Here is a 23,906-nt window from a genome sequence, read left to right on the forward strand (position 1 = left end):
TGTACACTTTTTTTAAAGTTTATTTATTTCTTTTGAGAGAAAGAGAGAGCAAGAGTAAGGGAGGGGCAGAGAGAGAATGAGAGAGAGAGAGAATCTCAAGTAGGTTCTGCACTGTTAGTGCAGAGCCCGATGCAGGGCTCGAACTCACAAACCGTGAGATCATGACCTGAGTCGAAACCAAGAGTCGGATGCTTAATGGACTGAGCCACCCAGATGCCCAAAACTGTACACTTCTAAGTGGTAAATTTTATGTGAGTTATTATCTCCATCAAAAAATACATTATAAGGGGTGCATGGGTGGCTCAGTCGGTTGAGCATCCAACTCTTGATTTCAGCTCAGTTCAGGATCCCAAGGTCATGGGATCAAGCCCCACTTTGGGCTCTGAACTGTGTGTGGTGCCTGCTTAGGATTCTCCCTCTCTATTTCTCTCTCTCTCTCTCCCTCTCCCTCTGCCTCTCTCTCCTAGCACTCTCTCTTAAAAAAAAGGGGGGGGATGCAAGCTGGTGCAGCCACTCTGGAAAACAGTATGGAGGTTCGTCAAAAAACTAAAAATAGAACTCCCCTACGACCCAGCAATTGCACTACTAGGCATTTATCCATGGGATACAGGTGTGGTGTTTTGAAGGGACACATGCAACCCCCATGTTTATAACAGCACTATCAACAATACCCAAAGTATAGAAAGAGCCCAAATGTCCATCGATGGATGAATGGATAAAGAAGATGTGGTGTATATATACAATGGAGTATTACTCGGCAATCAAAAAGAATGAAATCTTGCCATGTGCAACTACGTGGATGGAACTGGAGGGTATTATGCTAAGCAAAATCAGTCAGAGAAAGAAAAATATGACTTCACTCATATGAGGACTTTAAGAGACAAAACAGATGAACATAAGGGAAGGGAAACAAAGATAATATAAAAATAGGGAGGGGGCAAAACATAAGAGACTCATAAATATGGAGAACATCAGAGGGTTACTAGAGAGGGCATGGGAGGGGAGATGGGCTAAATGGGTAAGGGCACTAAGGAATCTACTCCTGAAATCATTGTTGCACTATATGCTAACTAATTTGGATGTAAATTAAAAGAAAAGAAAAGAAAAAAAACCCATGAGGTTTCACATTAAAAAAAAAAAAGTTAAAAACAAAAAGCAGGAACAACTGCAGATCATGAGGAGATCTGGCCCCCACCCCGGACAGAGTGAATCATACTGCCAGGAGGGCCTAGGAATATGCATCTCTAAGCTCCCCAGGGAAGTCATGGGACAGTGTCAGAGCTGCTAAACCATATTTATCTTTCTGCCTCTTGCACCGTCAGTCGGCAACAGAAATACTCTCCTATGGCCTCTCCTTTGTAAGGCAGCCTTTCACTCCAGTGTGTTCGTTTGCTCCTATTTCAGAGCAGCTCCAAAATCTGGTGGAGGAGTTATCAGCCCACAGTTAGTTGCCTCTGTCCCTTGAACCCAGGGGTAAATGCTCCAATGAGCATTTGAAAATGAAAAGCTCATTTTCACGCTAAAGGAGGCCTCAAGCCCAAAAGCATAATCTGAGTCATTTTAAGACTTTCTGTCGGTATGACTCCTCAGTTACCGACAATATTTTCTTTTAACAATTTGGCCAGTATTTGCCTGACCTGCACCTGTCAGTTTGTCTGACAAATGAAGCCACTGGGAATTTGTGGCCAGAACAGCCTGACGTTGCAGGAAGGAACACACTTTGTGATGCTCCTGTGGCCAGAGGCAGCTAAAGATTTTTATTCTTCTTCCTTTCATAAACCCGAGTTTCACACCTGCAGAACATTCTTATGTACAGAGAGATGTATTTGGCCACCTTAGTAGAATGGAAACACATTTTCACTTGACAGTATTTGCAAACCCATGCTTTTTCCGTCACTCGCAATGTAGAAATACTTCCATATGTTGCCTTTAGGTTGTGTATTTTGTCGAGGTAAAAAGAGATAAAGTACAATTAGGTGGCCATCTTGCATATGAGCACTAAGCTATAAGGTTTTAGTGCTGCCAGCCCTCCCGAAGGAATGCTTGAGAACTACCCGTGTCACCACTGTGGAAAAAGTTCCTATGGGTTTGCCACAAATCATCAAAGTATGAGTTATAAAAGCTATGAAATATGCTCACACTGCCAAAATCTGATTTAAGAATCTGAATTCTGGTAAATATATTTTCTTGTAAGAAAAAAAGTACTGGCTCAGTTGGTAGAGCACGTGACTCTTAATCTGGGGGTTGTTGAGTTCGAACCTCACGTTGGGCGGAGAGCCTACTAAAAAAATAATAAACCTGCAATGCAGTGGTATTATCCTCATTAAAACAAAAATTAAGCTTTTTTTGTTCCTTTTGTGTATTGGAGGTCACCAAACTGGGAGGAGTCAGGTTCCAACTTCTTTCAACTCTCAAATATTTTTTTAATGTTTATTTTTATTTTTGAGACAGAGAGAGAGAGAGAGAGAGAGAGAGAGAGAGAGATCGTGAGTGGGGGAGGGGCAGAGAGAAATGGAGACAGAATCTGAAGCAGGTTCCAGGCTCAGAGCTGTCAGTACAGAGCCTGATGTGGGGCTCGAACTCATGAACACGGGATCATGTAAGACCTGAGCCAAAGTCGGACGTTTAACTGACTGAGCACCCAGGCGCCCCTCAACTCCCAAATATTTAAACTTGCTCTTCTTTCTCTCTATTCTGGGCTACACCAGAAGCCGCTTCTTACTTCTAACCTCTACAGAAGTCAATGCCGAAGTGCCTACCATGTTTCTGATAGGAAATAGAGGCTCAATTAGGTTAGGTCATTTGTTCAAGTTCATACAACAACTCATGAGTGAGCCAGGAACGGGTCTAGGTTTTGAACCCAAATCTGGTGCTTCTTATGCAACAACTGTGGCTTCATACTATCTCATTCAGTCTAGAAACAGACTCTAGCTCATTGTTTTCAGTGTCTGTCTCCTTCAGCTCTTCAAAATCAACAACTGTTTTACGCTGCTTTGCAGCCATGCCAAATTTCGTCACTCAGCTTGCTGAGTGAGCTGGGAGGGAGACTGAACGTTTTTGTGGGTCTCTTTTTTTTTTTTTTTTTTTTTTTTTATGGTCTGTGATGATATACTTCTGTATTTGGAGAATCTATCCTAAGAAATAATCCTAAATGGGGTGCCCGGGTGTATAAATAATTCAAATGTCAGACCATATAATGGTAACATAAGCTATAATATAGCTATTTGATGGGCTATCATAGAGCACATGAAATTATGTTTAAGGAGACTACCATTCTGTAAGGGCAGAGAGGAGAGTAGTGGTTGCCTAGGTCAAGGGTGCATATGGCAAGAAAAAGAGGAGTGACTGCTAATGGGTATGGGGTTTCTTTCTTTCTTTTAATTTTTTTAAATGTTATTTATTTTTGAGAGACAGAGAAAGACAGAGAATGAGCAAGGGAGGGGCAGAGAGAGAGGGAGACAGAATTTGAAGCAGGCTCCAGGCTCTGAGCTGCCAGCACAGAGCCCGATGCAGGACTTGAACCCATGAACAGTGAGATCATGACCTGAGCCAAAATCGATGATTATCCGAATGAGCCACCCAGGCGCTGGGGGTTTCTTTCTAAAGTGATAAAAATGTCCTAAAATTGATTGTGATGATGGTTGCACAACTCTATAAATATGCCAAAACCCATTAAACTCTACCCTTTAAATGGGTGAACTGTACTGTATGTGAAATATCTCAATAAAGCTCTTATTTAAAAAAATAAATTAAAAATATTGTGTCCAATATGAATAAGATATTAAAAAAAAAAAAGAGGAGGAAGAATCTATTCCTATTCCAAATTGTGTAAAAGGGGCACCTGGGTGGCTCAGGGGGTTAAGCGACCACTCTTGATTTCAGCTCAGGTCATGATCTCCACATTTGTGGGTTCAAGCCCCGTGATGGTTTCTGCACCGACAGCACAGGGCCTGCTTGGGATTGTCTCCCTCCTTCCCCCCCCACCCCAAATAAATAAACTTTAAAAGGAATTTCCAAAACTGTGTAAGAAAATGACTGTAAGTAAATGTAACAAATGATTAACAGTTGTCACTGGGTGAGAAACTTGGGATGATTTTTTCTCCATTCTCTATACTTACCTATAATTCAACAACAACAAAAAACAGATTTCCAAACTTTCTATAATAAGCACACATTACTATTAATGTTACAAATAATGGGGAACATGCAAACCCTGTTGTCTGTGGGTATCTGAGTCTGCCCTGTGGCGCCCCTTAAAAGGCTCTGGTTGCCTTATGGCCACAAGTGTGGCTGGGCGCTGGGCTGGCCCGAACCCATCAGTCCAGCACTTGTTTTGTTATGGCACAGCTACCTCCTAAATGAAAGGGTAAGTGACACTGTTCTCACTACCGCCTTTCCCTTAGCAACCACCAAGACTTGTATTCTGGCCTGCCACTTCCCAGTACAGATGTTGCCCTGGGTCCAAAGAGAGATTATATGGAAACATATGGTTAACAGGAAAATAATCCTATAATTCATTCTTCCAACTAATAGTTGTGTCTGCTTTGCAAGGGAAACCGAGAGTGAAGCCTGAGAGAAATATAAAATAAAGAGATTGATTTGCCCTCTGAGAGTTTTCATTCTTGTACAGGAAAGAAGATGCACATAACAAGACTGTACTATGCACTTGAAAGTTGCTAAAGGAGTAGATCTTATATGTTCTCACTGCAAACACACACAAGTTAACTGCGAGGTGACAGATGTGTTAACTAACCTTCACAATGTATACGTATATCACATCATCATGTTGCATACTTTAAACTTACAGAATGTTGCAGGTCAATTATATCTCAATAGAGCTGGAGGGAAAGACGCACAAGAGTGTCTCTGATACAAAAGAGTGAAGGCAAGATCCTTTGTGGGCCTGGGCTTGAAGGATGGGCTGAATTTCCTTTGCATAGATGTTTGCATAATCTCAGGATGACTAAACACTTAAAGAGGCACAAACCACTGAATGAAAAGCAGCACCGATTCCATAAGGAGGTTACACTGAACTGAGTGGCTGGATTCCACTGCAGGGGTCAATCAACATGTGAACCAAGGCAGAATCTGTGAATACAATTTGTGCAGATTTTCTGAAAGCTTTTACTAAGATATTACCCTAAGCCTAATGACCTTACAGATTTTTTTTATTCAGAAATGATTTCAAGTTTGAAGAACAATTGCCAGAATACTTTTTTATTTATTTGAGAAAGAGAGAGAGAGAGAGAGAGAGAGGGAGACAGAGAATCCCAAGCAGACTCTGCATTGTCTGTGCAGCCCAATGCGGGGCTCAAACCCATAAACCCTGAGATCATGACCTGAGCTGAAATCAAGAGCTGGACCTTAACCAACTGAGCCACTCAGGTGCCCCCAGTTGCCAGAATATTACAGAAAAGTCTTATAAACGCTTCATGCAAGTTTACCAAGTTCTAACACTCTATTAAAGACTGCTTTAAAATGCTGTTTGGAAGGTTTAGGGAAAGTAAGTTCTATCCAGGCACTAGAAGTCTTAAATGCTCATGAATTTGAAAGAAAACAGAATCTTACAAAACCAGTTTAGTAAAGTAAGTAAGCACAGCCAGGTGCAAAAGACAACTCAACCCCCAACCCACTCTGATCCTCCACCAGGACCTCCCAGGAGGACAATGAAAACTTTAAAACCTAAATACTCGACATGCAAGAAGAGCTAAGAAAAATGAAAGAAGAAAAATACTATGAAAAATGAAAGAAGAACAATAAAAAAGAATGTGTGTGGGGAGGTGGGGTTTGGGGCCCACGATCATATATTAAAACATACTCTAAAGCTTCTGTGACTAAAACAGTGTGGTAGCATTATAAAAATAGATAAATACACTGGGGGGACAAAACAGAAAACCTAGACCCAACCACACATAGAACTTTATATATGGCAAGGGTGATGGGGTGGCTCAGTGGGTTAAGCCTCCGACTTTGGCTCAGGTCATGATCTCAGAGTTTGTGGGTTCGAGCCCCGCGTCGGGCTCTGTGCTGACAGCTCAGAGCCTGGAGCCTGCTTTGGATTCTGTGTCTCCCTCTCTCTGCCCCTCTCCTGCTTGCACTCTGTCTCTCTCTCTCTCTCTCAAAAATAAATAAAAATTAAAAAAAAAATAACTTTATATATGATAAAGGTGGCATCTTAAATCACTAGGGCAAAGATGGACTTTTTAAATAAATGATGCTGGAATAACCAAACAGCCCAAAGGTGTTCGTGTAAGATCACCCCGCAAATCTGATGTGCCTGGGGCGCCTGGCTGGCTCAGTTAATAGAGCATATAATTCTTGGTCTCAGGGTCTTGAGTTCAAGCCCCACGCTGGGCATGGAGCCTACTTAAAAAAAGAAAATCCGATGTGCTTGCAGAAGTAGTGAACTGCAGGAGGATAACCCGCATCTTTCTCTGAGCCAGAGAACCAGCTGCAGGCAAGAACGGGTTTCACATGATGGGTTGCAGCCTTGAACGGTTAACACCAGCCCCTGAAGGATCTGACCCGTGCCTGCCATAACCCCAGAGGGGCTCCAACTGCCTTCAGAACCCACTGTGATTTCAGTGGATTTTCAAAAATCTGACTTTTTCTAGGACAGCCCTAGAGCTTACAATACATTGTGCAGCACCCATAGTATACACACATGATAACATACAGAAGCCCACTCCCTCCCACCAATTTCCAGACGCATTACTGTTATCCTCATTTTGAAGGTGAGAAAATCAAGGTTCAGAGACTTGCCCAGAATCATGATTGTTTAAGAGACAGGATAGGGAATTCGTAACTCTCCACTCCAAATTCTGTAGTTTGGTCCTCAAACCTCCTTATCTGCTCCCTCAGTATCTTTAACTAGAACCACCCAGGATTGAGACCTCTCACAACCTGATGCAAGAGTCTGCTAATTGGTGATGCCAGGACCCCTTGGGGACAGTAACCTCAGAGTCTGACCCACAGGGGTCAGGCCTTTTAGGGAGCCCGACTTTCTTCTAAGGGCAGCAAGCAGGAAATAGCTTTCATTCATAACCTTTGAGAAAGTCAGGGTAAAGAAATGAGCACTGCTACATCCGGTGATCTGTCAGGCATTGATTTAAGCTCTTCGCAAACATAATTACAGAAATAATGCATCTCTCAAGACAAATGAAAACATATGTCCACATATGTTCTTCTACGCTTACATTCATCGCAGCATTATTCAGAATGGCCATAAAGTGGAAATAATCCAAACGCCATCAACTGATGAAGAGAGAACCCAAATGTGGTATATCCATACCATGAAATATTGCCCAGCCCTAAAAGTAACAAAGTCCTGATACCTGCTACAACGTGAACCTTGAAAATATTATGCTAAATGAAAACAAGCCAGTCACAAAAGCCCATATATCGTATGAGTCCATTTATATGAAATGTCTATAACAGGGAAAGCTATAGAGACAGAAAGGAGATAAGTGGTTGCTAAGGAGTATGGGTTTCTTCTTCCCTGTGATGAAAATATTCTAAACCACTGTGGTGGTGGTTGCACAACTTTGTGAATACACTAAAAACCATGAAATTGTAGGCTTTAAATGGATGAATTTTTATGGTAAGTGAATTATACTTCAATAAAGCTATTACCAAAAAAAAGAAAGGAAGGAAGGTGGGATGGGGGAGGAAGGATGAATCTAAGTATCTAGCATCATGTACCAACAGGTACATGATTTTTTTTTAACTTTTTTTTTGTTTTTTTTTTTTTTACATTTATTTATTTTTTGAGAGACATAGAGAGACAGAGTATAAGTTAGGGAGGGGCAGAGAGAGAAGGAGACACAGAATCCGAAGCAGGCTCCAGGCTCTGAGCTGTCAGCACAGAGCCCGATGTAGGCTCAAACTCACGAACCGCCAGATCATGACGTGAGCGAGACCCGACGCTTAACCGACTGAGCCACCCAGGCACGCCTAGATTTTAAAAGAGACCTGTCTAGCCCCAGAGCCCTTGCTCTAGAATGTCATTGCTTCCTTCACAAGCAGTATCTCTGGCAAAGTACTTAGCGAAACTAGGATACTTATGAATACAATGGTAAAACAAATGAACACGAAATGGTTAAAGAAACATGACCCAAGTAGTAGATACGGCAGGCGCTATGCGAGCTTGCCTACCTCACAAGCAGTTCCCTTTTTCTACAAACTGCCCCATCCTTCATTCGAAGGGTCCCAAGGTCACTGGCAGCCATGTTTGAGTGAGGAGCCCACCTCCACCCACAGCTGATTGGCTCCAGAGGAGGCCTGACTCAAGTCGGACCAATCAGATTTCACTCCTAGGGAGTGGCGTCAACCTGTGTCCTGGAAGACAGAAACGAGTGCTGCGAGGTGGCCATCTTCCACTCTGCGGAGTAAGGAGCGGAGGGCTGGGCTGTTGGAGAGAATGATGCCAGTGCAAAGATGGCCTGGCACCCCCTGGATCCAGTCGCCTGCTGAGGCTAGGCTGCACTTCTGCCCATGGGTGCCACCAGACATCTTCATGCAGTGTCCTGTTCAATCTGTGTTCAGCTGCTACATTCAACTACTTTCCCAAAGCGAAAAAGTAAAGCTACTGTATGTGTGAGTTTTAAACATGAATCTGCAACCGTATGGCTGAAGCTGAGCAAGCCCCACTGGGTTTGCCTCCAGCCTGGCGCAGGAGGTTGGGTGCTCTCTGATCTTTCCCGTTACACGACTGAGGGTCAGAAGAGCAGCTCTCAAGAAGTCCCTTTCTCTCCCTGCGGAGACTCTTCATGGCACTGGAGGTGCCGGAAACTTCTTAGTAAAGTTATCCTGAGACCTAACCTTTCCAAGAAGCTGAAGAGCATATTATAAGCCTTATTACAGGAGAGCTGCTGAACCCTTGAATGAACCCTGAAATAGGACATGGAATCAGAAGATGAACACTCTCCTTCCTTTCTTGCCAATAAAACGCCACTGACAAAAACTCCAGCTTTTTATTGGAATGGACTAATGAGAGGTTACTGTGGGTAAATGAACAAATAAAAGGCACGCACGCCTTCCTCAGTTCTTATTTTAGATCTGCGATATATATACAAGAAAGCAGATATCACATCCCCCCCCCCCCCCCCCCCCCCACACACACACACACACTGGCAGGGACACATTTGAATGAAAAACGTTCGCAAGAGTTGCAAGAGTTTGCATAGTCTGGACAACAGAAGGAAGAGCCGAGTTGACAGGAGGGAAGGGATGGACGAATCCTTTTCCCATCCCTCTGTCTATTTATGGGAGTCACTTCCTTTCAGGAAATGCTGAGCCCCTTCTCCCAGGACCCTGTTGGGAATGACGCCTGCACGGGCTGACCCAGCCTTCCACATCCTCCTCGCCTCAGCAATTCTACCCTTGTGACCCAGTCAGTACTGGGAATCCGGCCTGTAAATGACAGTGCTTTTAGGAGGCCCCAGCCTAGTGAGGAAATTCAAAGAAAAAAAGGGGAGGGGACACATAATGAAGTCAGAAAGGCCCCTGGCTTGGAGAAGCTACTAAATATGAGCACAGAAAGGGGACGGATCGGCGGGGGTTGGGGGGAGTTGGGGCTAGAAACGATGACACTGTGGCCCAAGAGTTTTGTGGCTCACCTTATTGGACACCCTGCTGGGTGATGGCTAAGGCAGAAGCAGGACCCAGGGTTCGTGGCCCCGTCCAGGGCTCACTCACCAGCTCCACGCTCCTTTCCTTTCCCCAGATGACTCCTGTTTCTATGGAAAGAAGAACCTGGGTCTACTAGTTCCGTGTTCTTGATGAAGGTGGTTCTCCTCTCTTCTTGGTCAGCCCACCTCTTCAGAAACCCAGAGAGATTTCTGAGGTTAGTGGGTTTTTGGTGGTTGGTGTTTGTTTGTTTTGTTTTTGTTTTGTTCTTTAAGTAAGAAATGTTTTTGGTCTTAGGATGTTGAGAGATTTTTAAACAGCGACAAAAAACAAAAGCATTTGCCCTACAGACGCGAGGTAACTTTAGCCACTGGCTCCCATGGAATGCTTTTTCTTCTTTTTTATTTAAAAAAAATTTTTTTTTAATGTTTATTTATTTTTGAGACAGGGAGAGACAGAGCATGAACGGGGGAGGGTCAGAGAGAGAGGGAGACACAGAATCTGAAACAGGTTCCAGGCTCTGAGCTGTCAGCACAGAGCCCAACGCGGGGCTAGAACTCCCGGAGGGCGAGATCATGACCAGAGCCGAAGTCGGATGCTTAACTGACTGAGCCACCCAGGCGCCCCTCTTCTTTTTTAAAGTTATTTGTGTATTCTGAGAGAGAGAGAGAGAGAGAGGACGCGCGCATGCACACAGGGGAGGGAGGGAGGGAGGAAGAGAGAGAGAGAGGGAGAGAGAATCCTAAGCAGCGACGTGGGGCTCTATCTCAGGAACCATGGGATCATGACCTGAGTCGAAATCAAGAGTCGGATGCTTAAACCAACTGAGCCACTTAGGCACCCCTGCTTTTTCTTTTTATAAAAAGACAAATGAACAGATACAGTGTTCAGAGCTTCCCTGCCCTATTCCAGGGAGGAAAAGAGACTTAGTGTTAGCAGGTTAAAAGAAATGAACTGGAGACTGAGGGTAAGATAGAAGTTGAAACAGAGAATCAGAAAGAAAGACAAAGACTGAGAAGTAAACAAACAGGGAAAGAACGGCACTGAAACACGGAGAGGAGGGACCCAGCAAGAAACCACCCAGACGCAGACAGAGAGGGCGGCTCTGTTAGGGGACACCCAGACGCCCTTCCATTGGATGCAGCATCCTGGCGATCAGCTGTTTTTGCAGCTGAAGTGGATGTAAATGAAATACGTTGCCCAAGTTTACACCGCGGGCAAGAGGAGCTAGAACAGTCCAGTGGCAAATACTCCTGCACTTCAGCGATTTGGAACGTTCCCATCCCCGCACTTCTGTTCATGTTCTTTCCCTCGGCTGTCACCCTCCCTTTTCTTTGCTATTATATTCCCACCAAGCCCTCAAAATCTAGTTTGAAATTTCCACAGAACCTACTGTGACCACCCCACAAACTAAAGTTCTTCCCCGCTCTTCTGAATTTCTAGAGCAGTTATTAACTTATCTACGTTTGATCATCTAATAAGCGTGCTTCGACTATTATTTAAATACTTTTTACCCAAGGTCCACATGTTTGCCACTTCCAACTGCAATAATGAACGCATGGCTAACGTTTATTGAGCATCTACTATTCTCTAGGCAAGATTCTACATGGATTGTTTTGTTGAATCCTCACACCAACCCTACTATTGCCTCCCCTTTACAGATGTGGAAACTGAGGCCTGGAGGGAGTAAGTTTTTCCCAAGGTCACATGCATGCTGAATAAATCCAGGTTGTCAGATTCAAAGGTCCAGTGCCTAACACCCAAATAAATGCCCGGCGGGGGGGGGGGGGGGGGGGGCAGGGTACAGACCTTCCCCTCCTGGATACAGAGTAGCTACTCAGTAAAACTGTTACTTGGATTTTATTCCAAGTACCCAGCACCCATCCCCTCTCCTAGCTCCCCTCCATCTCCTTCCTGCCCACCATGAACACCCTGGCACCAAGGCACTGCCTGGCCCTCTCTTCCACTTCCAGAAGCAGCCCTCAGGCTGCCATTTTGTGACTTATTTTTCCTCTGAATGCTCTCCTGATGTTCACTGTAACCTGACCTCACCGAACATTAATACTAAGAGGGGAGGCAGGGCCCCCTGCCCCATCTGTCCTGACCCTTGGGCACCTGGAGAGCCCCCAGGCCTGTGCCTCCCAGGGGCCTGTGCCTCCCAGGGCTGGCTGCCACACCACACCACGAGGTAGCCACTTGAAGGGATGCACCTGAAAGGCATATTTTATTTGCTTCCTGACACCCATCTCTGACTCCAGCTGTGCTGCCCCAAACTCCTCACTTTCCCACCTCCTCTCTCCCTAATTCCTGCCCTCCTCTTCCTTTCCTCCCCCTCAGACCCTTTCCCACCCTCTTTTGCTGGCTTCTGTTCTCTTTCTTTCCATGAGCAGAGAGTTTCCAGCTTGGCTCCTGGCCAGCACATTTGGACAAAAGGCAGCAATCTTAGAGGAAGACGTCATCTCGCACCCCCTTTCCCGGGGCCAGCACCGTGGCTCCCGAGCCCAGAGAGGGAGAAGGGGGCCCAGGCCTCTCTGCCACAGCTCCCCGTTCTGGGAAAGGCCTTGAGAGATGGGGTTAAAAGCAAAGAGTTTGCAAATAGACCCAGGCTCAAATTCCCATTCTGTCACTTGAGGCTGTGGGACCTTGGACAAGTTACTTTGCAAAGAGTCCTCTCCTCTGTAAAACTGTGATAATTGTAGCACCTATTTTGAAAGACTGCAAGTGAGGATTCAATGAGAATGCACCTGTAAAGCATTCAGCACAGCACATGTCCTGTAAAAAGTGCTCCACACGTCCCTTCTGTAATAAAGCAAGCTTAACTCTGCCAAATAATACAAACAGGAGTAATAACACAGGAGCTTGTGTCCATGATAATAATACCTCCTCAACTCATCTGCAGGGCTACTGACCCAGCCTCAGTTGTCTGCAAGTGTGGTAAAGCTGCAAAACCCTCCCAAGCACGAGTTGCTGTTACAATGTAATCTGTGTGAGTTGGTTTTGACATTGGAAGGGGAGCTGACCCCTCTTCCTTTTCAGTAGGAACCAGGACGTGCTCAGGCTCAGCTTCAGAGCTGGATGTGAAAGTAGGAGGAGCCCACTGAGATCGGCACAGCCGGCTCATCCTGACTCCCCTCCCCCTCCGTCTTCTGGCTCCCTGAACTCCGAGGCCCTGGCTCTGTTTGTTTACTATCTGTCTCTGGTGTTTGGTACTTGCAAGTTGTGCAATGCCTGGGAACATGTTCATTTTTACTTAGCTAGGTTTTGAGAAAGGGAAATGGTCTTTCCCCTATGACTTTATTTAGCTCATCTGGGCCAGCATGGAGAGATTTGAATTTAATCAGTAAGACGAATCAAAGAGCGTGAGGTGCTGGGTGGTGGGGGGATGCTGGGAAATACACAAGTATATGGGATGGTCCCTGCCTCCTAGAGGGAGGAATAACAGCTATAAACCCAAACAACCGAATGGCAGTAAAAGACTGCAGTTGTTCACGACCAAACGACAAGATTAGTCCAGGGAATGACTGACATACGGTTCACGAGTTTAAGGACTAAATTTGAACCACAGTGGCGGATGTTACCAAACGAATACAAACTGGAGGAACGCAGAGGTGGGCAACGGAAGTCGGAATAGCCACAGACTGCCTCAAAGAAGAGGTCGGACCTGGTGGCCCTTAAGATGAGACTGGGTTCCAATAGCTGGGAAAGGAGAAGGTTGCAGGTGAGGCAAGGGCAAGAAGGTACTCTCCCACCTGGGACACAGGGACCGATGGGACGTGAGCCAGGAGAAGGTGGAATGGCTTGGTGGCTTACACTGGGGGATGTCCTGAAAGGAAGGAGGAGGAGCTAAGACTTGCTCACCTGGGAAAATAAAGAGAATACAGAATGGAGAAACACACTCTTTTGGACATGATAGGGTTAAAATGGCACATTCAAGAGGAGCCATGTGGAGTAGGCAGTCAGAGGGAAAGATTTAGGGGTCTGGTGAAAGAACACCCCTGGGGGTGCAAATCTGGGAGGGAGCCCGCGAACCTGTGAGCATGAAGGAGATCCCTGAGAGAAAAGTGCAGAGAGTGAAGAAATAGGCACGGGGCACTCTTACATTGCCCTTGTTACTCAGCTTCACTCAGTTTCTTTCTTTTTTTTTTTTTTCAAATTTTTTCAGTGTTTATTTATTTTTGAGAGAGAGAGAAAGAGCAAGTGAGCAGGGGGAGGGGCAGAGAGAGGGAGACAGAATCCAAAGCAGGTTCCCGGCTCTGAGCTGTCAGCACAGAGCCCGATGCGGGACTTGAACCCACGAACCGAACCGTGAGATCATGACCTGAGCCAGAGTCAGATGCCCAAGCCACTGAGCCACCCAGGTGCCCCACTGACTCAGTTTCTTTTTGTGTGTCCTCATCTGGGCCTTCCAACTAGACAGTGGTAGGACATGAGGGTTGGGCTTCTTTTTATTCCCCTGCAGTGCCTAACCCACGCTAGGCTACTATGGGTGAGGTACAAATGCTTGTTGAATAAGAAAAAGAAAATGAATCAGTGAAGATCCCCTTTTCTACAGATAATTAGAATAACCAAAATCTTGTGCAATACGCAGAGTACTTAACAAAGGTGTGGCTGGGACACCAGCCAATGAGAATTGGCCTTATGGTGAACCCTGTGATGGCTGGATCTGGGGCGGTTGGGGTTCCCAGGAATGTGGGACACTGAGAGCTTGGGCAGCGACTGCTTACTAAGTGGTTCAGAAGCATTAGGCATTCTGACAAGTGGACAGTGTATCAGTGCACATCAGTTCTCCATCAACCTTGACCTGGGTCAGGGGTGTCACGTACACTAGGGAGCTAAAGAACAGTGAACAGGCTTCATTAGAAACTTAGGATAAGGTCTCAGCAGAGGGTTAGGGAAGGAAGCCAGATTTCAGGGACTTGGGGGGGGGGGGTTGCTGGTGGACCTGCCCCCGGGGGCTCTTCCTGCTGTTCCAGGTCCCCATCCTGAAACCCCCTCCTTCTCTTTTCCTCCAGGAGGTTGGCAGCTTGAACCTGGAGCCTGAACCAAAGAAGCTGTCTCTTTGACCCTCTCCCCAACTCCCTCCTCTCTGCCCCAGGCCCCGGATCCGGGCTATCCAGGGTTCAGGGGAAAGGAGAACCTCTGGGACCCTCCCTCGACACTGCTGAGACCTCTAAGTCTCCATGTTCTGGGAGGCATTAGGGGGTTAATTTTCTCTGACATTTTTTCACCCTATTAGATGCACCAGTTCAGCTGGAGGGTAAACAGAGAGCACTGGTCTCTTTTTGATGTCCTGGGAGCTTGTGTGTGTTTGTTGTGTTTGTTGCCTGTCACCGACACAGATGGTGAAATGGGCCAGATGTAAAGGATGACAGCGGCCACAAGATGCCGGGGAGCTTTGCTGGGGGTTGGATGACCACACACTTCATTCCACATCTGAACCACTCTCACCCGCAAGTCAGAGTATTAAGCAGAGAACCCCCCTGCACCCCCAGAGAGCTGGAGACGTTTTCTGGCAGAGAAGCCCAGAGCACCGGCAAGCTGCTTCGAGAAGTTCCTCTGTGTCTTCCCAGTCTCCACCCTGGGCGAGTCTGTGGCTGAGAAGCTGGCCTGCTCCAGCTGTAGGGGAGGCAAGTTCTAAACCTCAGGTGCCCCCGTCACCCCTGCCCAGTGATCAGATCAGTGCTCTGTGGCTTCTCCCCCAACTAACATCTCCCCTGACCACACAAGGTGAGTTTTAATCCCGATTTGCTGATCCCATACAAATGGGACATCCAGGGAGGTTGAGCCTGTAATTCACAGGGACATGGAAAGCACAGACAAAATGATAGAAGTGTCCTGCTTCAATGGTTCCAATTTGCTGAGAAAAGGCAGTCAGTGATTTTTTTTTTTTTCCCATGGTGAGCTGGGGGTGGGCAGGGACAGGAGTGTCCAACTCCTCTGACTCCTTTAGTGGGAATGAGAAGTTCACATGCAGCACCGGGTTATCCAGCTGACCCCTCCTCCTTCCCTGCGCTTTGGGCTCTACTCTAGGGGGGCTAAGAAAGGCTGGGGGGGCAGAGGGATGGTGCAAACTCATTTCTGCTTGTGTCAATGCCCCTGGACCAGCAGGGAGAACGGACAGATAATGGCCAACTCTCACCCTTTCCCGGGGCGCCCACAAGTTGCAGTTTCCAGGGATAGTCCCAGGGCAGGCCTGTTGTAGATCAATTAACAACTTACCTTTTTTTTTTTTTTTTTTAATTTTGTTTATTTATTTATTTTGAGAGAGAGAGACAGAGAGACAGAGAGAGGCAGAGAAAGAGGGAAAGAGGGAGAATCTCAAGCATGATCCACGCTGTCAGCACAGAGCCCAACGTGGGTTTGAACTCATGAAACTGTGAGATCATGACCTGAGCCAAAATCAAGAGTCAGCTGCTTAACTGACTGAGCCACCCAGGGGCCCCAACAACTTATCTTAAGCGCTCCCTTTTTACTTTCAAAGTGGCCCGGTTTGTATCTTATGGTTCCCCTATCCATTCCCCATAGTGAATTCGCAGAGAACTTGCTGCTAAGTCAAACACAACCCTGACTACATTTTTTTCTGAGAAGCAAGAACGAGGGAGAAAGAGGGAGGCACGTTAGATTACTGCACTGGGTTGACTCTTGTGTGGAACCCACCCCACCCATCCCAGGTTCCCGCCTACACAATATGTGGAATCGTGATTATGTGGGATCGAGGTTGTGGGAACATGAAACCAACAGCAAGAGACAAAAATTAAGATGGTTTGTTGGATCACAAACTACAAAACATAAAAAATCTCCTAGAGATCATAATGTTAATATATTGCCTTTTTAAATTTAATATAACTCAAAATAGTAGACTGCCTCTATGAATGTACCACACTATGGATTTTAATTTTTGTATTAACTTACATAGAAATTCAGAGTAAATTCGGTGGGGAGCTGGGGTGGTAATGCTTGGGTTAAGGGAGAGAGAGGTAATAATACATTTTGCAGTTGTTTTTTGTTTTTGTTTTTGTTTCTAAGGCTGAGCATCAGGATCTCATTTTTAAATTATACGTCACTGGGCACAAATATATTCAATATCCATTTGGCTTTGAAATCTATTTTAATCTAGCGACTGCACTTCTGGGAATTTATCTTACAGAACTATTGGAACAAGTGACCCAGAGTGTTTGTAGTGGCTAAACTCAGAAGCAACCAATGGCTCAAAAACAGGTAATTTGTTAAACAAATGAAGGCAATCCATACAAAGAAACAGTAGGGCTATGTAGGTCCCCCACAGAATTATTCTCACAAACGAGTGTTCAATTATGATAGCATGTTTCCACTTCTGTAAACAAACAAGCAAACATATTACAGGCAAAGAAGAAAGTCTGAGGCTATTTGGAATATGTACCAAATAGGGATTGCCTTTAAGGAGGGAGACAGTATGCAGTAAATTTTCATTTTTCATCTTATTCTTTTTTCTTATTGCTTAAATGTTTTATAGCAAATATAACTTTCACAGTTTACGTAGAAAAATATATGTATATATACAAGTACGTGTACAAGAGTAATCTTAAAACTTTATAGTATGCTTTTTAGGAAAACAAAACTACGAAAGGAAATGCATTTGATACTGTGTTTGAACTGGTCTGACAAGCCCTCCTGATAAGACGCACAGCCCAAGGAAGGCCTGGATACCATGGAAAAAATGGTCACTGTCAGGACTTCCTGTCCTGATCCCACTCCAGCTCGATCCTACTCTCATTTCCTTCTGAAGGGGAGCCATGGGACCTCTTTGTTCCCCACTGTTGAGGGAAGCTAACCTCTTCCCTGAGCTTGCCATGAAGGTGATTCACCCCATCCTTCACTCAGGCCAGGGAGAAGAAAAAGATAACAGTTTTTGGCAATTCAGCCTGTTAGAAAAGGGGGTCTAGGGCTCACCCCTCTTCCAGTCAACTGCAGGCCAAGGATGGATGCATCAAAGAGAAGCCAAAGACAAAGCAATTCTGGACTGCAGCTGGCAAAGGGCTTAACTCTGGGCAAGCTGGGAGTCGACAGGATACATTCTTGCCCAGATCAGACAATGATCTTGACACAAGGGTAAAAGATGGTCTGACTCTGGCTTCCCAACATATTCTGTCTTTGGACATCAAATGTAGAAAACTGAGCTACTCACTCACCTCAGTTCCAGACACTGACTTTTCTCCTATAATTAAAGGGGTACATGTGTCTGTCAGTCTTTCTGTTGGGTAGCCTGTGTGTGTGCATGTGTGTGTGGGGGGGGGCGTTTAAAGATCACCTGGGGTACCTATGGAGGCCATCTGGCTCTGTGGAGGAAGAAGGGTCCATGCCTAGACACAGGAGACTGGGCATGACACAACCTGGGTCACTCATGAGTGCCTGTGAGACATTCCATGGGCCCTCAGGAAGCAAAAAAGAAGGGGCTGGGGTTCCAGAGATCATAAAGGAAGCTGAGTCAACTTTGCCTACAGCCAAAGAAGCAACTGCCTGCAAGGTGTATTTGAGTGTTATAAGGAAAGTCATTGAGCCTCAAAATATTTCCCCTATTATCCTGTCAGAGTTGCTGAATTCAACCTGTAGAGATTCATTCCTTTTGATTAAGACTCTATGGATGTTCCATTGCAAACTGATTTTCCCAGCTTCTTTCCAATCCAGAAGACATTGGTTAGAAAACAAACACACTTGAAGTGTCTACTTGAGGCAAGTAGAAAGTACCCAGAACTCAGAAGCTCAGCACTCAAGAAAAGTAGACTTATGTGAGTTCCAAGCAAAGAGAGAAAGTTACCAAATGTTTTCAGTTTGGGCTAAGGTGAAGCATGCATACAGCTGGATTAGACAAATCTAACTGCAGAAGCCTTGTGATTATGCTTTTAGAGTTTCTCTTTTTCATTTTTATTTATTTTTTAATATTTTAAATGTAGCTCAGAGCCTGGAGCCTGTTTCGGATTCTGTGTCTCCCTCTCTCTGACCCTCCCCGGTTCATGCTGTGTCTCTCTCTGTCTCAAAAATAAATAAACGTTAAAAAAAAAAAATTAAAAAAAAAACAACGAATTGGATGCTTAACCGACTGAGCCACCCAGGTGCCCCAAGAATTTCTATTTTTGTAAAAAAATACTTCATATACACACAAATGTGTCTGCCACCAGCCTTTGTATCTAGCTCTGTTCAAGCTGGCTTTAAATTCTGATGTTGAACGCACATTAGCTATTTGATTTTTATTATGAGTAACGGGCTTCCTAACTAAATTTTATGGGGTCCTTGTTTTTGGAATCTGAGGTTTCTGTCCCCTGCTGTAAGGAATCCTTTATGTGATTGTTAAAGCAGCCACTCTCACCCTTGGCTGTACCTTAAAACCACCTGTGACTTTCAAAAATATCGATGCCCAGGGCCCATTCTCAGAGATTTTTATTTACTCTCTCTAGTGTGGGGCCCAGGCATCTGTTCTTTAAAAAAAAAAAAATGCTCCCCTAAGACATTTAAATGTGTGTGTGTATTTTTATTTTTTTTAATGTTTGTTTATTTTTGAGACAGAGACAGAGACAGAGAGAGTGCAAGCAGGGGAGGGGCAGAGAGAGAGTGAGACACAGAATCTGAAGCAGGGTCCAGGCTCTAAGCTGTCAGCACAGAACCCAACCCAGGGCTTGAACTCAAAAATCCTGAGATCATGACCTGAGACGCTTAACTGACTGAGCCACCCAGGCGCCCCACCCCACCCCCCTTTAATGTTTGTTTATTTTTGAGAGAGAGAGATAGAGACAGAGACAGAGAGAGCACAAGCAGGGGAGAGGCAGAGAGAGAGAGGGAGACACAGAATCTAGAGCAGGCTCCAGGTTCTGAGCTGTCAGCACAGAGCCCAACACAGGGCTGGAACCCATGAACTGTGAGATCATGACCTGAGCTGAAGTCAGACACTTAGCTGGCTGAGCCACCCAGGCGCCCCCAAATGTGTGTTTTAACAGGCCACTCCCAGTTACAAATATTAAGAAAGTGATGGGGGAGGGGGGCTGGAGGAGTAGAGTCTCACACCTATTCAGTGCTGATTTAAGACATCTAAAATTAGCAAGAAATGGTTTCAACAGCAGCAATGCATGGACATAGATTCCTCAGGTTCCGTCCCTTGTTCAGAAAGCAAAGGGAAGGACCCAGCCAAGGGATCTGTGGCGGAGTCCGCAGAACCTCTCAACTCTGGGTCTGCGTTCCCTGTCCTGTGACATTCCTGGTGTTGCAGCAAACAAGATTCCCACCCCCTCCGGCCTCACTCAGGGTGAATCTCTGGTCTCCCGAGTCCCACCCTTTCCCTGCTGTGGAGAAGCAGGCTTAACATCAGGTCTGAGGGCATCTGGTGGGGATGGGGCGTGGGGGGTGAGAAGTGGACTTGCCCATCTGACCACAATCCTCGAATGCTGCCCCCACTGCCTGCTTCCCTTTCGGTCAGGGTTTCTGGATGCACACTGCGTACCAGACCCTTCAGCAGACCAGAGTCTCAGCCTACCAGCCGGGGGACCATTCTACGACTTGCCTGCTTCCCCTTCACGGTGGGCACCCGGGGTGCTTTGCTCTCTACATTCATCAAAGCCGGTGTCACCTCCTCCACTTGAGACCATGGGCTCCTCCGCCTAGATTTCCCCTGGCCCCAACTGCCCGCAAGTCTGAGCTGACGCTCAGCAGCCCGCAGAAATGCAGTGTGCTCCCAAGTCAAAACAGGAAGATTGTATAAGGAGCCAGTCACGTGGAATTGTATCTTCCCATCTCTTGTAACACCCACAACGAACATTTTTTTTTCCCTCTGTCACTCTTTGGTCTTTACACAAGGTTCCTCATGAGAAATTCCCTATTGAGTTCATTCCAGGAAAAATTGTGTTCTGAAAATTAATTTGTAAGCTTTCTGTTGTCCAAACTCCAAAACTGTGCAATCCAGTGTATTTTTGTTTGTCTCTAAGCTGCCAGGAAATTTAGAGCCAAAGTCGTTGTCCAAGTGTCGTAATCTGCTAAACTCAGGCCATTCAAAATATCCATTCCTTTTGCTTTGCTTTGTTTTCTCCCGAGCTTTTCGGCACTTGGTTTTGGTCTAAGTTACCTCACCTGTGCCCGTCGCCAGGGTCCTACCTCTTAATCTCTTGGATCCGTCCATCCTGCCTCAGCATTGCCATCATCTGCGCGTCAGTAATTCTGGCCCGGGCACTGCAAAGCCGCGGTCACATCCTCCTCCAGACCTCCACCCAACAACCACAGCGAGCTTTCTAGGACATCATCTGAACCCAGCTTCGGTGAGATCCTCCTTCCCTCTGGGGGCACACTGGGAATTCTCCCCACACTTACCCTCCCGCCCTCTCCCTCCCCCTGTCTTGGTGACTTTGTGCTTTCCGTTCCCTCAGCTGGAAACCGCCTTCCCTGCTTTGTTTTCTTGGTGAAGAGGTTTTCCGCGCTCAGTCCCAGCATTACCTACACTGTGGGCCTCCCCTGAGCTGAGTGGCCCAGCTCTGGGTTCCCCTAGCACGTAGCACCCACAGCCAGGCCAGCCCAGGACTGGTTTTAATTTTTTTTTTTTTTGGTAAGATTTTGTTCTTAAGTAATCTCTACATCCAACGTGGGGCTGGAAATCACAACCCTCAGATCAAGAGTCCCGTGCTCTACAGACTGAGCCAGCCAGGCACCCCTGGTTTTAATTCTTCTGACTATCCAGCTGGGATGGTGAGTTCTGGAAGGAAGAGAGAGCTCTTATTCATCACTGGGTTTGTTCCTAACGCCTAGCACAGTGCTGTTAAGTGAACGATTACACAACACAGGGAGGCTTCAAATCTTCCCAATAAAAGCACTGAAAGCCATCCTCTTCCACCAGCCTTTCCACTCACTACCCTTCCTCAAAAACAGTCACTGTTTGCTCTTCTCACAGACTTTTGCTCCATCTAAGCAGCCCAGCCAAAGGCTTTCTACTCCACCACGCTGGTGTGTTCAATACTTGACAGCGCAAGCAGACAGGATTTAGTTCTTTTATGCCGTAACCACCAAGGGCGTAGGGTTTGATAACAAAATTTCGGTGGAGTGCCGACTGTAAGACGACCAATCTGGGGCCACTGCTATCTGAGTGGCTGGAGGCGTTAGAGAAGTCGGTCCCTGAAGCCCATCTCCACACCAGCTAGAATTCCCCCTGCTCCTTCTCCAGTACCGGCCGCTTAGAGCCCGAGTCACTGCACTTCTCCTTGCCCAGCCCGGCCGGAGTGCACTGCCCAGCTTCCCCACCGGGTCCCCTGGAAAGGACCCCGCCGCTGGGGTCTGGCCGTCCTCAAGGGTTTGAATCCAGCTCTCTGGGACTCTCCTAAATATCGCTGTACCCCGTGTTGTTAAGAGACACCCAACTCCCCGGGCTCCATCTGCTCCCAAATCCCTCCTTAGGGGAAAAGTGGGAGAAATAAGAGCATTTAATCATCTTGACCATCCTGCTTTCCCAAGACTGCAAATTCTGACCCAGTTGGGGGGGGGGGGGGTTGTCTCTGGCTGCTCAGCCCCACTGGATTCTTTCTCTACACACACTCTCTCTCTCTTTCTCACTCACGCCCCCTGGGACACAGCCCGGCGGACCCAGGCTCTGCCCAGTTTCTGCAGGTTTCCGACGCGCGGGACGACGGCTTCCCCACTCGGCCCTGAAAGTCACGCCGAGCCCCCAAAGGCCGTCCGGCCAGCACTTTGCTCAAGTCCCTCAGGTCGGGCTGAAGAGCCTCAGTCCCCACGTCCGCACTCGGGAAACCCGGTTTTCAGTCTGCAAAGAGCCGCTTCCGAGCCCCGGGCTGGGGCGGCTCCCGCCGTCCCCTCCCTTCCCCCCAGGACCCCCTCACCCCCCCGCCCCCCGCCGGCGCGTCCCCTCCGCGGCGCCCCCCGCCCCGCGCGTCCCCTCCTCGGTCCCGCGGCCCGGCCCTACCTCCTGGCGGGCCGCGGCTCCGCGGGCTCCGGGGCGCAGCTCGGGGGCGCCCGGGCGGGCGGGGGCGGCGGGCGGCGGGGGCCCGGGGCGCCATGGCCCCGCAGCCCTCCGCCCTGGTGTCGGCCGGGCCTCTCCCGGCGCCCCGCGAGCCGCGCGCCCTCCGCTCGCGTGCCCGCCGCCCGGCCGCCGCTGTGGGCGAGTGCAGGGCGGGCTCGGCCGGCTGCCGCGTCCTCTCCGCCGGGCCGCGCGCCCCGCCGCCGCCGCCGCCGCCGCCGCCGCCGCCGCCGACCCCCGCCCGCCGCCGCCGCTCCAGTGAGCTCATCCGCAGCTGGCGGGCGCCCGGCCCGTTGCCACGGCAACGCCTCTCCCAGGGCCGCGCGGACTCGAGCGGCTCCCGTAAACAGGACCTTCTGCCGGACTCTTCCCCTCGCCTTTTTTTGGGGGGTGGGGGGTGGGTAGGGCGACGGCGGCTTAACCCTTTCTTCGCTGGAGACCGGGCGGCGCGGGGTTCTCCGCCTCCGCCAGGCCCGGGGTCCATTGGCGCGAGGCGCCCGGCGGCGGCCGAGACCCTGAGACACAGGCACGGAAGCGGCGGCGACATTCCCTGCCCCCCTGCCCGTTTCGCTCCGTCGCCAAACGCGTTTGTGGGGCACCTACTACGGGTCGGGCGCGGCGCTGGGGTCTGGGACGTCCCGGGCAGCGAGTCAGCCGCCTCTGTTGCCCCTTGCAGCTTGCAGTCTGGCTGGGGCACCGACAACCAGAACATAGGCAACGAAAGCCCGGGGGCGGGGGAGAGGGGGCGAGCGCGGGGCACAAGGGTTCCCAAGCCGGGCGGGGGGGGCAGTCAGGAGAAGCTTCCCAGAGGGGACACGACTTTATAGTGTCCACTGCCCCCGCTTACGTAGGGCAATCAAGGAACACAGATCGCGTGAGTTGGGACTGCCAGAGGAGGAGTACACGCGAAAATGCTGTGGGCTTCTCGTGCTGAGGACAATGGGGGGCCACGGAAGGTTTTTGAGCGGAGGAGTTCCCTGATGAAAGGGAGATGGAACTGACAGTGGTGATTTATGGGTGTGTGTGTGGAGGGGGTGGGGGGGAGACTCCAGGCGAATCTCTATACCAGAGAAAAGTCACTCATGTCTTTAGCTCAGGGGCCCCTAGAAGGAAGGGTCTAAAGCCTAGGCAACGGGGGTGGGGGTGTGGGGGGGGGGGTGTGGGGAGATAGAGCCCTAGCCTATAAATCCACAAAAGGGGTGTGTAGGAGAGAGAAAAGAAAAACTATTGCAGAACATGGGGAACATTAGATACTGTCTAGGCAGTCCTTATAGACTGGGGCCCAAGATTTGAGGGACTA

The 23,906-nt window shown here is 47.9% G+C and overlaps 1 protein-coding gene and 1 long non-coding RNA gene across 9 annotated transcripts in view; one reads left to right on the forward strand and one right to left on the reverse strand.

Annotated features, from left to right (window-relative positions):
* DENND2A (DENN domain containing 2A) overlaps nt 1-23,177 on the reverse strand; it is a 101,920-nt gene extending 78,743 nt beyond the window's left edge. For 3 of the 6 annotated variants that reach the window (XM_078438615.2, XM_078438601.2, XM_078438600.2), the window contains exon 1: nt 8,155-8,243. In XM_078438615.2, coding sequence (XP_078294741.2) covers nt 8,155-8,228 — 74 coding nt within the window. In that variant the 5' untranslated portion in view covers nt 8,229-8,243. Of the gene's footprint in view, nt 1-8,154; nt 8,244-20,742; nt 20,862-22,552 lie in introns of those variants that run through there. The other 3 variants (XM_078438613.2, XM_078438611.2, XM_078438605.2) reach the window with 2 other exon arrangements.
* On the forward strand, nt 8,256-19,627 carry LOC132679595 (uncharacterized). 3 transcript variants are annotated; one of them, XR_013552430.2, is made up of 4 exons: nt 8,259-8,595; nt 9,725-9,844; nt 14,640-16,845; nt 17,203-19,627. It is a non-coding gene; the product is annotated as an uncharacterized LOC132679595 (long non-coding RNA). The 3 variants fall into 3 exon arrangements; XR_013552431.2 differs by having other exon boundaries at nt 17,215-19,627; XR_009610241.3 differs by lacking the exon at nt 17,203-19,627 and having other exon boundaries at nt 8,256-8,589; nt 14,640-16,849.
* Nucleotides 23,178-23,906: the final 729 nt, after the last annotated feature.

This window comes from Panthera onca, chromosome A2 (genome assembly GCF_046562875.1).
Source record: "Panthera onca isolate mPanOnc1 chromosome A2, mPanOnc1 haplotype 2, whole genome shotgun sequence".
Classification (NCBI taxonomy): Eukaryota; Metazoa; Chordata; class Mammalia; order Carnivora; family Felidae; genus Panthera; species Panthera onca.